At 48.3% G+C, this 14,507-nt stretch overlaps 1 protein-coding gene across 1 annotated transcript in view; it reads left to right on the forward strand.

The window, feature by feature from the left end:
• The window catches only part of LOC133357034 (collagen alpha-1(II) chain-like), a 33,733-nt gene extending 30,572 nt beyond the window's left edge, over positions 1–3,161 (forward strand). The window contains exon 16 of the mRNA XM_061574774.1: positions 319–3,161. Within this exon, the coding sequence (XP_061430758.1) occupies positions 319–634 (316 nt within the window). The 3' untranslated portion in view covers positions 635–3,161. The remainder of the gene's footprint in view (positions 1–318) is intronic.
• Positions 3,162–14,507: the final 11,346 nt, after the last annotated feature.

Consider the following 14,507-nt stretch of genomic DNA (forward strand, 5'->3'; position numbering starts at 1 on the left):
CGTGTTGCATTCAGTATGTTCACTTTCCTAGTGTGACACACACCTCGTGTTGTATTCAGGATGTTCACTTTCCTAGTGTGACACACACCTCGTGTTGCATTCAGTATGTTCACTTTCCTAGTGTGACACACACATGGGGGGCACGAATAATTGTACGTGTTACAATCAATGTGTTAACTTTCCTAGCAGTGCTACTAACTCGGTGTAATACGAAGCCAGTGTGACACACACCCGGCCTGACACCTGAGGTCTGCCACTAACCCGGTGTACGACCACACGACGATGACTACGACGACGACGACTACGACGACGACGCAGGAACGGCGAGAAGGTGATCGAGTTCGCCAACGGGCAGCGAGAGGTGCACACGGCGCAGTACAAGCGCCGCGAGTACCCCGACGGGATGGTCACCACGCTGTGGGCCGGCGGCCGCCAGGAGACTCGCTACCCCACGGGCCTCGTGCGCGTGCGTGACCGCGGCGGTGGCGGCGGCGGTGCCAGCGCCGCCTCGCCGGCACCGTCTACGCACGCTGCCCCGCCGGCCTCTCCGGCACGAGGCCTGCAGCCCCGCGGACGTCCCACAAGCCCCCGGGCCTACCCAGGGCCCGGCGGTGGCGGCGTGCGCAGGGTGTGAGGTCGGGAGGCGGCCTTCCGGGAGGGGCGGGGGTTGCGGGCGGCGTAGCTATCGGGTGTGCAGGCGGTGCAATTGCATCGGGGCCCATGGGCCAGACAGGCTCAGGAAGCCGGCGGTGGGCCCCGTGTCATTCCTTGAGGGCCCATGCCAACCGCACTGTGCCAACCGCACTGTGCCACTGGCAGGGTGGGGAGGGTGGCGACCCCGCACGTGACGATGAATCGGTTCACCGGTTACGATCGATTCTTGCGCTCATGATATACGCATCAAATCGTGAAAGTGAGAAGTGCAAGTTTGAGAAGTTTTTTACAAATGATGTGTCGTCATCATCATTACTATCATTATTATTGTTGCATTCAGGTGAACGGAGTGGACCGTAGAGCTGTTGTTTGAGTCGCGTCTTCCTTTAATTCGGGGGGGTGGGGAACCTTTTACCTTACCGAGGGCCGAACGCTACTTTGAAAAACCTTTGGCGGGCAACCCCCAGACGTTAACGAGCGCACACCGCGGCGCTATCCGGCAAGACCGTGAAAAGTGTCGCACGCGTCGGCTGAGTATGACGAGGCCCTCGCAGTGGTGAAAGTGAACAAATGCGCTCAATGTATAAACACAGAGTTGCCAGGTCCACGATGTTCCCCCTCCGGTGCCCGCTGAGCGCCGCTAAGACGCTCGCAGCGACGGTTACAAATGTCGTTTGTGGGCCGCTCCGAAGCAGCAGTATGTGCGTTGAGCCTCTTTCGCTCTGCACGTAGCCAACCGCGCTAATCAGAGGAGCGGCGGAAAGGACGACAAACTAAACACAAAAAGCAGTTTTAAAGAAATTTGTATTAAATCTAAATGATGATTTACAAGTGCATAGCTCCAGTGGCTTCCTAACACCGGAAGAGCGTTCCATACGGCCGTAGAAGAGCATCCGCAAGCACCGTGCGATGCGGTTACCGTCTTTGTTCGATGGCCGAGCCAAAAAGCCGTTGCTGCGAGGCCTCCTACGAGGTAGGCCTACGACCACACTGGGCCTACGGGGTAGGCCTACGACCACACTGGGCCTATGGGGTAGGCCTACGACCACACTGGGCCTACGGGGTAGGCCTACGACCACACTGGGCCTACGAGGTAGACCAAGTGTGGTCGCAGTGGCCATGCGAAATAAAGTCGCAGGCCAGATTCGCTTCCCCAGCCCTGCTTGAAGTGGTCCCAGCCGTGATCCCAGCAAGGAAATCATTCTTACGACAGGGTACTAATGTCTATATTAATAGTGATAACCACAGTCATTAAAACGCTAATATCCAAACGTGTATTGGCGACTGTGTGTGCACTCAACAGAACAATGCATTAATGTAGAAATCTTGGATTATCCGACGTGATTCCGTGTAAGCTGGCACGGGTAGTCCACATGAAACGACTGAGTCTATGCCATCGTTTTGGAGTCCCATTGGTCATCGTTGTCATCATCATCGTCATGAAACACCCCACGTGATTCTTAAACAGAGCTATACAGCACAACTGCGAAAACTCACGCGGTAGTATTAGGTCACGAGCAATGGTGGTTTGGTTGGTATCACCTGGGGTGGCAAATGCTTCCAGTATCCGCCATGGGAAGTGTCCGACCATGAGCAGAAGGCTGAGTTTATATACCGTCCATTTTATACACACACGTGATATTTATTTCCACATTCCATATATTTTTCATATCACATTCGTTTTGTTTCTTCCAAAAATATCTATTGTCATATATACGGTGGCCTTCTTTAATGACATTTTTCTCAAAAGTATCCACCACAGAGACGTTGCTGTAATACATCGTTGTGATCTAGCGCCATGGTTCTTAACCTGCGGTGCGAGATGCCCTTTCTGGGGGTGCTAGACATGGCCAGATTAATTTAAAAGGTAAATAATCGAAAACACAAATTAAGCACGGGCTCGTAAATACAACTACTTTGTTTCATCAAACCATAGATTTATTAAATCTATTCATTTGTTCACGATTGAGAACCAAAGGGGGTGTGCAGGCTGCGGTAAAGGTTAAGAACCACTGACCTAAAACTACAAGAAAATAATTATCACCATTTGCCACCTTGGCTGGTCGGTACCGGTAAGTAAAATTTTGGGCCAATGGCCATTCATTCGTATTCTGTGGCCCATTTCGTTTTGATGGGGTGGCCAGGGACACGCAGCTGCACGTGGCCAGGTACCCGCAGCTACACGTGGTTAATTTGACGGTGTCCATGCTTGTGTACACCGACAGTCGGACAGGGCAAAGTCGGACTGGAGAGTGCGTCTGAGGTCCGGTGATTTGATTGTGCATGTACAATGCGTATTGACACAGTAATATTTTGCGAGTGCCATGTTACCTTTTTTTATATATATGCTTTCTTTTGTACGAACGAGTGTGTTAGAGAAATAACGTCCTTGTTTCCAATGTATGCAAAGCGGCTCTCGTCGGGACATCCGCCTGCGTGTGCCATGAATTGTGTGTGCTAAAAAGCGCTAAATTATTGTGTGTTTCTACTTGAATTAAATGCTCGCTAGGGGAAGAGCGTGGGGCGCTGTCCACGTGTCGGTCTGTCCAGAATGTCATCGTCGTCCGTGGTCAATCCACTGCTGGATGAAGGCTTCCCCAAGCCCCGCGATGTCACAATCATCCATCCGGCACCTGCTGCACACGAACTGATTTCGTCGCTCAAGCATTCCTGGCGTCGGCAACCTTCGCTGCTGCTGCGTCATTACCCGTGACCATCGTCCCCTTCTGCCGACACTCCTGGTCCAGGCCCGTTATTCTCAACTCAAAATAATAATGAGCATATCGTGGTGACCATCCTTTCGTTCCTATCTCAAAGCCTCACCTCTTCTCCGTTGCTTCTTCCTCTTCCCGCTCCTTGATCCACCGCTCCTTCCAGTCCATCCCCTAGAGCCCTTTCGTGACCCCCCCCCCCCCCCCACGTGCCTTCTGTTACGGTCACTCATTCCTCAGCCTTTGCACACTGCCCCTTGCCATCCACATCACGTATATTTGTCTTCTTGGTTCTGAATGACGCTGTCTCCCCGACAGACCTGGTCTTCACCTGAGGACGGCTGCTTGCGTTGTGGCCGAAACGTCGTGAGAATTATTTTATTAGTTTTTATTTTTATTATTTTATTATTTCCCTTCTACGTAACTTTACCGAAAGAACCAAGAAGATGAATCCCTGCAGTCACGAAAGCTTTAAATCGATACATATATTTGTGTTACCGCTTTCTAAACACTGTAAAGCGCCTTGCGCTAGAGGCGCTCTATAAATGTAGAATAATAAGCAGATGATGGCTTTAAATAAGCAAAGGAATACGCAACTCATTGGCCTCCCCGTGGCTATTCTGGAGTGCGTAATTCAGCAGCATTGATTCAGTACGAGAACAATCTTGACAGGTTTCAACATGCAGTGGTGAACTGCCAGATGTTTTAGGCAAGGAGCCGTCCATAAATGACGTCACGCACCTAGGGGGGGGTCAGACATTTGTGACGATGTGTGACGAGGGGGGGGGTGAGAAATGTGACGTCACATCAAAATGCGCAACTTTAAATAAATATAGACAAGCACGTTCTACTTAATTAAATAGACTTTTTAATAAATGTTTTCTCCTACAACATCAGAGTGCAGCGCCACATGAAATACACACTACAATGACAATAGTTTAAAGCGATTTGAAGCATGTTTTATTTTTTGGGGGGGGGGGTGGCAGAGCTTTGTGACGTCATATTTGAGGGGGGGTCTGACTGTGACGCCGTGTGACGAGGGGGGGGGGGTCAAAAATCGTCCAAAATCGCGTGACGTCATTTATGGACGGCCCCCAAGGATCCTCTCTTTAAATTTGGGTGCTAAAAATGCACAATGTGAAATACAAATCTCAAACTAATAATACAATGCTCCATGCCATAGTAGCAAAATAAATTAGAGAGGCCTCCTTCACATCTCTCGCCGTCCAGGTAAAAAAAAACACACGTCAAAGTATAAATTTCGATGTAAAGCTTTCGTGACTGCAGGGATTCATCTTCTTGGTTCTTTCGGTAAAGTCACGTAGAAGGGAAATAATAAAATAATAAAAATTAAACAATAAAATAATTCTCACGGGGAGGCCAATTAAAATTGTTTTATTATGTTTTATTTTTATTATTTTATTATTTCCCTTCTACGTGACTTTATCGAAAGAACCAAGAAGACGTCAAAGTATTTTACGCATCCCATCAGCTACACGACTTTTTGGTGGTGCGTAATTTCGTCAGCATTGGTTCGACACAAAGCAACGCTTTCCATTGATTCGGCCATACAGAAGGAACATACCAGAAGGGCAGACAGAGGGAGCTAGAGAGACAGTGGGCAATATACACGAGAGACGTTATACTGGTAGGAACCTCCTGGTTACACCAGCCCACAGGGGATTATTGTATCCGTCCGTCCGTCGTGAATCTATATTGGTATTGGATACAAAAATTCGAGGTGTGTTTCTGGGAAGGATAAAAAAACATCGCTGGGTGGAGAGGGGCTGGGTGGGGAGGGTGGGGAGGGGAGGGGCTGGGTGGGGAGGGGAAGGTGGGGGGGGGCTGGGTGGGGAGGGGCTGGTCACCCCGTGGTGCCCTTATACAACTCAACGTTTAACCTACTCACGCCGGCTTGTGCCCGCCCTCACAGTCGGCCATATTTGCGGAATACACCACGCCGCCGTTGACCCTGCAGGCCATTGACCGAGCAACCCAACGTTCCTACCAGCTCCCTCTGCAGGAATGTGTTTTTTTTGTTATCAGGTAAAGGTCCACTGAGCTATGTAGCTCTTTTTCAGAAGCGACCTGGCGACAAATGACAGCGCAACTTAGTGGCTTATAATGTGGACATGCAGAGCAGCAAAACACTTTAAACGCACGTTGATTAAATGTGGTGGGAAAAACCGGAGGACCCCGAGAAAAATCCACGCGACCACGGGGAGAACATGCCAACTACAGATATATAGGCGCCGGGGTCGGGACCGAACCCACAGACCTCCTGTACACAAGGCGAGGTAGTTAACATCTTGCCACCGTGATCCGTGTTTCTCCGTGTTATTCACATGGATCAAAGTGAGAGTTATTGTGGGTGTTGAGAAATCCAGGCTTTTAACCAGAGGTGGATCTAGAAACATCCCAGGGGAGGGGACGCTCCGTTAATGCCAATCATTTTAAATATTAAGTAAACCCCTCCATCGATAATATATTTTATAAAACCAAACGTATTTTTTTCGGTAAACATAGGTAAAATATAGATTTTTCGGGGTCGCAAAGATGACCACCCCCCTTCCCTCTCCGTAACCCCCCCCCCCTCGCCTGGATCCGTCACTGTCAAGAACCCAGATCACTGGCACAGGAGGTCGATATTTGCAGACGCGCGGTGTGCACGTGCACAATCAAAATTCTACGGAGCAAAGGTGGAATTTGGCGATGTTTTTTTTATCCTTCCCAGAAGCCCACCCCGAAGTTTTGTATCCAATACCAATACCCCCCGCCATTCGCCACGAAGTGACGGTGATGTCACCACGGCGCCTGTGCCAGGCCAGGTGCACTTTGAGGCCACGTGAAGAGTCAAAGGCTCACCGACAGGAGGATTCGGGGCAGACCCGGCAGGTGCCATGGGTCGGCTGAGATGACCGGTAGATGCACCACCAGCTGTACCCCCTGCTGTGTCAGGCTAGGTGCAGCAGGTCTCCAGATAGACCCAGCAAGTGCCATGGGTTGGCTGACTGAGATGACCGGTAGATGCACCACCAGCTGTACTCCCTACTGTGCCAGGCTAGGTGCAGGAGGTCTCGAGATAGACCCAGCACGTGCCATGGGTTGGCTGAGATGACCGACAGATGCACCACCAGCTGTACCCCCTGCTGTGTCAGGCGAGGTGCAGCAGGTCTCCAGATAGACCCAGCAAATGCCATGGGTTGGCTGACTGAGATGACCGGTAGATGCACCACCAGCTGTACCCCCTACTGTGCCAGGCTAGGTGCAGCAGGTCTCGAGATAGACCCAGAAAGTGCCATGGGTTGGCTGACTGAGATGACCGGTAGATGCACCACCAGCTGTACCCCCTACTGTGCCAGGCTAGGTGCAGAAGGTCTCGAGATAGACCCAGAAAGTGCCATGGGTTGGCTGACTGAGATGCCCAGTAGATGCACCACCAGCTGTACCCCCTACTGTGCCAGGCTAGGTGCAGCAGGTCTCGAGATAGACCCAGAAAGTGCCATGGGTTGGCCGAGATGACCGGTAGATGCACCACCAGCTGTACCCCCTACTGTGCCAGGCTAGGTGCAGGAGGTCACGGGACAGACCCAGCAGGTGCCATGGGTTGGCCGAGATGACTGGTAGATGCACCACCAGCTGTACCCCCTACTGTGCCAGGCTAGGTGCAGGAGGTCTCGGGACAGACCCAGCAGGTGCCATGGGTTGGCCGAGATGACCGGTAGATGCACCACCAGCTGTACCCCCTACTGTGCCAGGCTAGGTGCAGGAGGTCTCGGGACAGACCCAGCAGGTGCCGTGGGTTGGCCGAGATGACCGGTAGATGCACCACCAGCTGTACCCCCTACTGTGCCAGGCTAGGTGCAGGAGGTCTCGGGACAGACCCAGCAGGTGCCGTGGGTTGGCCGAGATGACATTTTAATTATTAAAAGTAAAATCACGACGTTTCGGAGGCAACACAAGCTTCCGTCTTCAGGTGGAACCGTCACAGCGCGATAGCTGTATCAAGTGTATCAAGTGATACAGCAATCGTGCTGTGACGGTTCCACCTTTAGACGGAAGCTTGTGTTGCCTCCGAAACGTCGTGATTTGTATTTTATTTAACTTTTATTAATATTTTTTTACCTACGTGACTTTACCGAAAAAACCTAAGAATATGAATCATTGCAGTCACGAAAGCTTCAAATCTAGAATTGGGTAATATATCGTCTCTACTTTAGCTACGCACACGTGACCTTACCACATAGTCCCATCGCCTACACACATAGCCGAATGGCTCACAGGGCTCTACCTAATAAATGAATTTCGATTTAAAGCTTTCGTGACTGTATGGATTCATATTCTTGGTTCTTTCGATAAAGTCACATAGAAGGGAAATAATAAAATAATAAAAATAAAACATAATACGATGAAATTATCACAGTGTCCTAATGTCTTTCCGACAGACCTGTTCTTCACCTGAGGACGGCTGCTTGCGTGGTGGCTGAAACATCGTGAGAATTTTATCTGATAATGTTTTATTTTATTATTTCCCTTCTACGTGACTTTACGGAAAGAACCAAGAATACAAATAAATGAAACTGAAGATAAATAAATTAAACTGAAGATAAAAAAGTGTTTTTTTTAAACACGGCATGGAGCAAGCCTAATACATGAACTTGAACTTGAACACTTCAGCGGGAGAATGCCTGGGGCTGTGCTCCAGAAACATCGTCGGTTGCTTGTAGGGGGGGGGGGGTGTGGATTCGTAATATTCCACGTGGTTTCTTTGTTGACGTTGCGAGAGGGTTTGGGGAGGCGGGGAAGCTCGGGAAAGGTCTGGAATGGCTGTGGCGCAAGCCTTGAGCGGATTGATGTCAACCAAAGATCATTGTGGGGGGGGCGGTGGTGGTGGTCATTGTGTGGGGGAGCAGTGGCGCAGCGGTTAGCGGCGCTGCGAATCGCCGGCGACCCCGGGTTGACTTTTCATCACGTGATGATGATCTGAATAGGTGCCGGGTCTCCGGCGAGGTCAACTCGGCCACAAATGAATATCTGATGCGGTGTGCCCGCGCCGGCTTTCGAGCGAGCGAGCGGCACTTGCCCCAACCAGTCCCCAGTGGCTACACGGGGGACCTTTGTCTTCGGTGGTGCCACTCGTTGCACGAGCGCGCGTGGTTGGGAAGGCGGCTGACGTCACCCCCCACCACCACCACCACCCCCTCTCCCAGAATGGAAAATTCCTACCATGGTCTGCGTCGGACGTTGAGAGGTGACGCGGTTTTTTTATGTTAACCCCTCGCTTGTCTGTGATTGTGGACGCGGTAGAAGCGGGGGGGGGGGGTCTTATTGGGGGGGGGGGGTGGCCGCTAACCGTGAGAACGCCAAAACAGCAAAGGTTTCTGAGACCCAGTATAGCGGATTCGCTCAAAGAGGGGGGGGGGGGGCACGAAACAGGAATAGCAGGGCACTCATGGGTGGAGTTTGGGGAACAGGGGGGCCAATGCCCCCCAAAATACACATTTAATTATTTTTTATTAATCCTAATGTGAGGGGCAAAGCGAACCACTGTCACCCCCCCCCACCCAAACATCGGAGTCAAACTCCTGCCTGTGGGTGCGCGCAAAATAAAATTCGCACTTGGACCATCAGCAAATCTAATTGGTATAAAAAATAGAAGCCAGTTAATGTCTCGCAACTCTATCGAATCTGCTTCTCACACCGCCCCCCCCCCTCCCTCCATGGCAGCCTTAAATGAAAAGCTGGTGTGGGAATGTCAACAGTAATTGGAGAGACAAAGGCGGCAGAGCGTGGTGTTGACCACATGTAACGAGTTAGGGCGCCACGGTGGCTAGGAGATGTTAACTACCTCGCCTGGTGTACAGGAAGTCGTGGGTTCGATCCCGACCCTGACACCTGCTGCCGTATATTTAGAGTTTGCGTGGCTTTCTTCCCGTGGTCGCGTGGATTTTTCTCCGGGTTCCTCCAGTTTTCCCTTCACATTGAGAATCAACATCACGTGCTTAGAGTATTTGACTGCTATACATTTCCAGATGATAAGCCACTTGGGTGAGCTATCATTTGTGATGGCCAGGTCGTTTCTGAAAAGGAGCTCCACAGCTCAGTGGGGCCTTACCTGGTAAAATAAAAAAAAAAGTTTAGTTTTAGAGTTGAAATGAAAGCGTCTTGATACAGGTGTCCCCTGAAAATGTCTTGAGATTCGGCGAGGCTTTCTCGTGAACCGAGTTCACCATGTCAGCCGTTATCAATCCACCGCTGGATGAAGGCCTTTCCCAAGCCGCCGGAAACCAGAGGTCGCAACCGGGTACCCAATACCCGTACCCTACCCAGCCGGGTACGGGTACCCGTTTGCGACCCTGGTGCGGCCGGGTACGGGTAGACCGTGAGTCACTGGTGAGTCACTGTTTGTCACTCATTTCCCAACGTCTTGTCTCTTCTCACAATTCAAGTTCCTAGAATCAACCCACCCGCGCCTGCAACATGGCTTCATCCCAGAGGTCGCAATCAGGTACCCGATACCCGTACCCTACCCGGCAGGGTACGGGTAGGGTACGGGTACGGCCGGGTACGGGTACAGGTACCCGTTTGCGACCCTGGTGCGGCCGGGTACGGGTAAGGAATCAAAACCCGTTTGCGACCTCTGCCGGAAACCATCTCACGGTTTTGCGATCTAACAAATCAGTCCAATCCAGCGACTTGCTGGCTGTGCACGAACTGATTGTGTCGGTTCAATTCTCCCCACTCTGCGTCCCTCTCGGACGCGCGTTCCGTTATTCTGAGCAAACGTCCACCATCCTCCCTTCTATATTAGTAATATTTTAAACAACTTTTTAAAAAACACGCTTTTATGAAATGTACTAGTAATGGCAGAACTCCACGACTCCAGGAAGTGGCCCCGAAGCTTGCCAGAACGTAAGCCAACGTCAGTTGACCATGGACAATTAGACCCAAGCCGAAACATAACATGTAAAAAATAATGTAAAATATATATATATTTTATGATAGAATATATTATTGTCATCAGTATGACATAAGTATACTAAGTTTGCAGTCGATACCACATTGGGAAGTTAAAATTGAGTTACAAGATTTGAAGATACAACAACGACAACAACAACGACAACAACGACAACAACAACAACAGATTGAGTTAAAAGAAAGCGTGTAAAAAAAGTGGTTATTTTTTTGGGAGGGGGGTTAAATATATGCATTCTAGATTTGAAGCTTAAATATAAATTGATCGAACCCACGACCTCCTGGGTTAAATATGTGTCCTTAAACCCGCCACCACGCGACACAGCCAATTGTAAATGTTGTGAGTTTAGTCTCCGACACACCGGTGTGCTGTACTCGTTACGAATGGGCATGCTCTTGTTAACGTGACAAATCTTACTAAATGGCTGTGGCTGGTTGAACGACACCTTTATATTTAAGCGATTTAACCATGACCTATGTCATGGATATTGGTGGCGAAAGTCTCCTGCGTGTTAAATTCTCCCTTCTACAGCCGTGATGTTGTTCCTTCCCAAGCCGCCCCCCCAACTCACTTTTCTCTTTAACAGTTTCAATTGACGTCTTTCGCTCGAGCGCGTTCTCTCGACGTTCTAATTCCCAGGCTTTTCTCTTTGCAGTTGTGCACTTTTCTGGGAACATTTTTTGTTGCTGTTGTTGTTGTCGTTGCTTCACGATTTTCGTGAATGGCCCATGTTGTCTCGCCACGTGCATTACCCGGCCTTCACGCGTCCTGCCCTTGAAATGCCTCCTCCACCGCACAACGATGTGAGCTGCTGCTGATACCTACTATAATCACCCAGGAATGTCCTTAACTCTCGTGACGTCACTCAGTTTCAGTTAGTATCAGTTCATGTATTAGATATAGCCCTGTGAGCCATGCAGGCTCTTGACTCGGGTGCAACCGCAACAAACAAAAACATGAACAAGAAACATCTTAAAGTGACGACGCGCAACAGAAAAGTCCAGGAAAAAACAGCAAAGTCTTCCAGAAAAAGCACCGCATATCAACGCTGTGTGCAAAAATCCCAGTGGGATGCAAGTCAAACAATAACAACCATAAGACAATTTAGATGATCCACATCGACCATCCCACCCATATTTAATATTCATGAGCAGGTGACGTCACTTCAGATGGAGCACCCTCCCCCCCTCATTAATAATCATGAGCAGGTGACGTTACTCCACATCGAACAGCCCCCCTCATAAAAAATCATGAACAGGTGACGTCCTCCAGATGGACCCTCGCCCCTCCATTCATAATAATTAGCGGCTGACGTCACTCCACATGGGGGGGGGGCGAGGCGCCTCCTCCCCCCTCCTCGGCGTCAACTTACAACCCTCACTGCAAAGTCAGAACCCTCACGTCATCACGTGGTCTCCGTAACGTTGGTGAGACATCAAAGTAAAAAGGACGTCATGATGAACAAGGGATTACAACCTTAAAATTAACTAAGTCTGTATTCGTAGGTTTTTTCGGTAAAGTCACGTAGGTAAAACATCAAAATTAATAAAATAAAATAAAGATCACGACGTTTCGGAGGCAACACAAGTCTGCATCTTGATGCAGCTAATCTGGCTGTGACGGTCCCACCTGATGACGGAGACTTGTGTTGCCTCCGAAACGTCGTGATCTTTATTTTATTTTTATTAATTTTGATGTTTTACCTACGTGACTTTACCGAAAAAACCTAAGAATATGAATCCTTGCAGTCACGAAAGCTTCAAATCTAGAATTAACTAAGTCTGTGTCACCGCGCCCTTCGCAAATTGCACACGAATGGATGCAATGCATATCACTTCGCGATCTGCTTTTCGCTTGCAAGTTTCATATTTACTGCAATACACCCGTCATTGGACTGGCAAAAGGCTAATTAATAATAATTATGATGTCAGCTTTATATAACTAGCGTCATTCACATGCTAACGCCGTACAATGTTGATACGCATAATCACATGATGGGCTAACATCCTATTTATAGCGATTGTTAGGTCAATGAAACAACGTCAGGGAATACATTTGAATGGTACAAATAGTAAAAAAAAAGTTACTTATTTATTAAAACTAACATTCCGTTTTTTGTTATCAGGAAAGACTTACTGAGTCTCAAGAATTTAATGGAAGGTCCTGCCAGGTTTTTCAGTATTTTATCAAATTTATTTAACCAAATAAGGCCCACTAAGTTCTGAGCTCTTTTTCAGAAGTGACCTGGCCATAAATAAGTAAACCCGTAAAAACAAAGTTTTTCACTATAAATCCTTTATATGCGTGGCAGGGAACTTAATATAAAGGATTTAAAAATATATTCGCCTGTGGAGGACGCGGGGATCGATCCCGCGACCTTTGGCATGGGAAGCGAGGGCGCTACCAACTGCGCTACTCCGCCACGGCCTGTGGAGGGGTTACGCTCTGGGCTCTTACACTCTGACGTTCAGCCAAAGCCATGAATTAGTTCTATTTGAATATATGTAAAATAAAACAAATTTGCCTAAAAAGTGTAAAATTTTGGGAATTTTTTTTCACGAACAACAATTGTCTGGCACAACGAGTCTGTGTGGAAAATGTCAGCTCGATTGGATCACGGGAAGTGGGTTAAAAAACGACCGAAAGATTTGCACGGTCCTAAGCAAGCAAGCAAGCACGCGAACTTAATATAAAGGATTTAATGATAGCTCAACGTAGTTGACTTTTCATCACGTGGACATTTATAAGCAGCCACATACTCTAAACGCGTGATGTTGATTCTCTAAATGTGGAGGGGAAAACCGGAGGACCCGGACAAAAATCCACGCGACTACGGGCAGAGAGAGAGAGGGACCGTCCATAAATGACGTCACGCACCTAGTGAGGGGGGGGGGTCAGACATTTGTGACGATGTGACGAGGGGGGGGGGGGTTGAGATATGTGACGTCATATCAAAATGCGCAACTTTAAATAAATATAGACAACACGTTCTACTTAATTAAATAGACTTTTTAATAAATGTTTTCTCCTACAACATCAGAGTGCAGCGGCACATTAAATACGCACTACAATGACAATAGTTTAAAGCGATTTGAAGCCAATTTTTTTTTGGGGGGGGGGGGGCAGAGCTTTGTGACGTCATATTTGAGGGGGGGTCTGACTTTTTGTGACGCCGTGTGACGATGGGGGGGGGTCAAAAATCGTCAAAATTTGCGTGACGTCATATACGGACAACCCCAGACACGCAAACTCAAAATATAGAGCAGCAGGCGTCAGGGTCGGGATCGAACCCACGACCTCCTGCATAGCAGGCGAGGTAGTTAACATGGCATCGTTATTATTACTATACTGCACATTACCTACTATAATCACCCAGAAATGTCTGTCCGTCCCGCGCGTGACGTCACTCCACATGAGACCCACCCCCTTCCTTAATATTCATGAGTGGGTGGATTTTTACACTAACGCAGAGGAAGATCGAGCTGAATTAAATAATTTATTACGCAAAGTCGCTTCAAATATGACGGCACTTTACAGGAAGTGACGGTAACAAGTAAACCCGTAAAAAAAAGTTTTTCACTATAAATCCTTTATACGCGTGGCGGCTAGAGTCTTCTCGTCCTCTGGCTTGAGATGGCTGCCACCTATGGGTCAGATGATTGTCTGCCAGTATTAAACAATTGGTAATTAAATATTTAATTTGTTTTTCCTAAACAGTAAAATTTTTGAAAAAATTTTTCACGAACATTAATTGTCTCGCACAACGAGTCTGTGTGGAAAATGTCAGCTCGATTGGATCACGGGAAGTGGGTTAAAAAACGAGCGAAAGATTTGCACGGTCCTAAGCAAGCAAGCGAACTTAATATAAAGGATTAAATAAGTATAACCAGTAAAAACAAAGTTTTTCACTCTAAATCCTTTATATGCGTGGCGGCTAGAGTCCTCTCATCCTCTGGCTTAAGATGGCTGCCACCTATGGGTCAGATGATTGTCTGCCAGTATTAAGCAATTGGTAATTAAATATTTAATTTGTTTTCCCTAAACAGTGTAAAATTTTTGAAAAAAAATTTCACGAACATTAATTGTCTCGCACAACGAGTCTGTGTGCAAAATGTCAGCTCGATTGGATCACGGGAAGTGGGTTAAAAACGAGCGAAAGATTTGCA

The sequence above is a fragment of the Lethenteron reissneri genome, chromosome 56 (genome assembly GCF_015708825.2).
Source record: "Lethenteron reissneri isolate LAM-NWPU_2019-01 chromosome 56, ASM1570882v1, whole genome shotgun sequence".
NCBI classification, from domain to species: Eukaryota; Metazoa; Chordata; class Hyperoartia; order Petromyzontiformes; family Petromyzontidae; genus Lethenteron; species Lethenteron reissneri.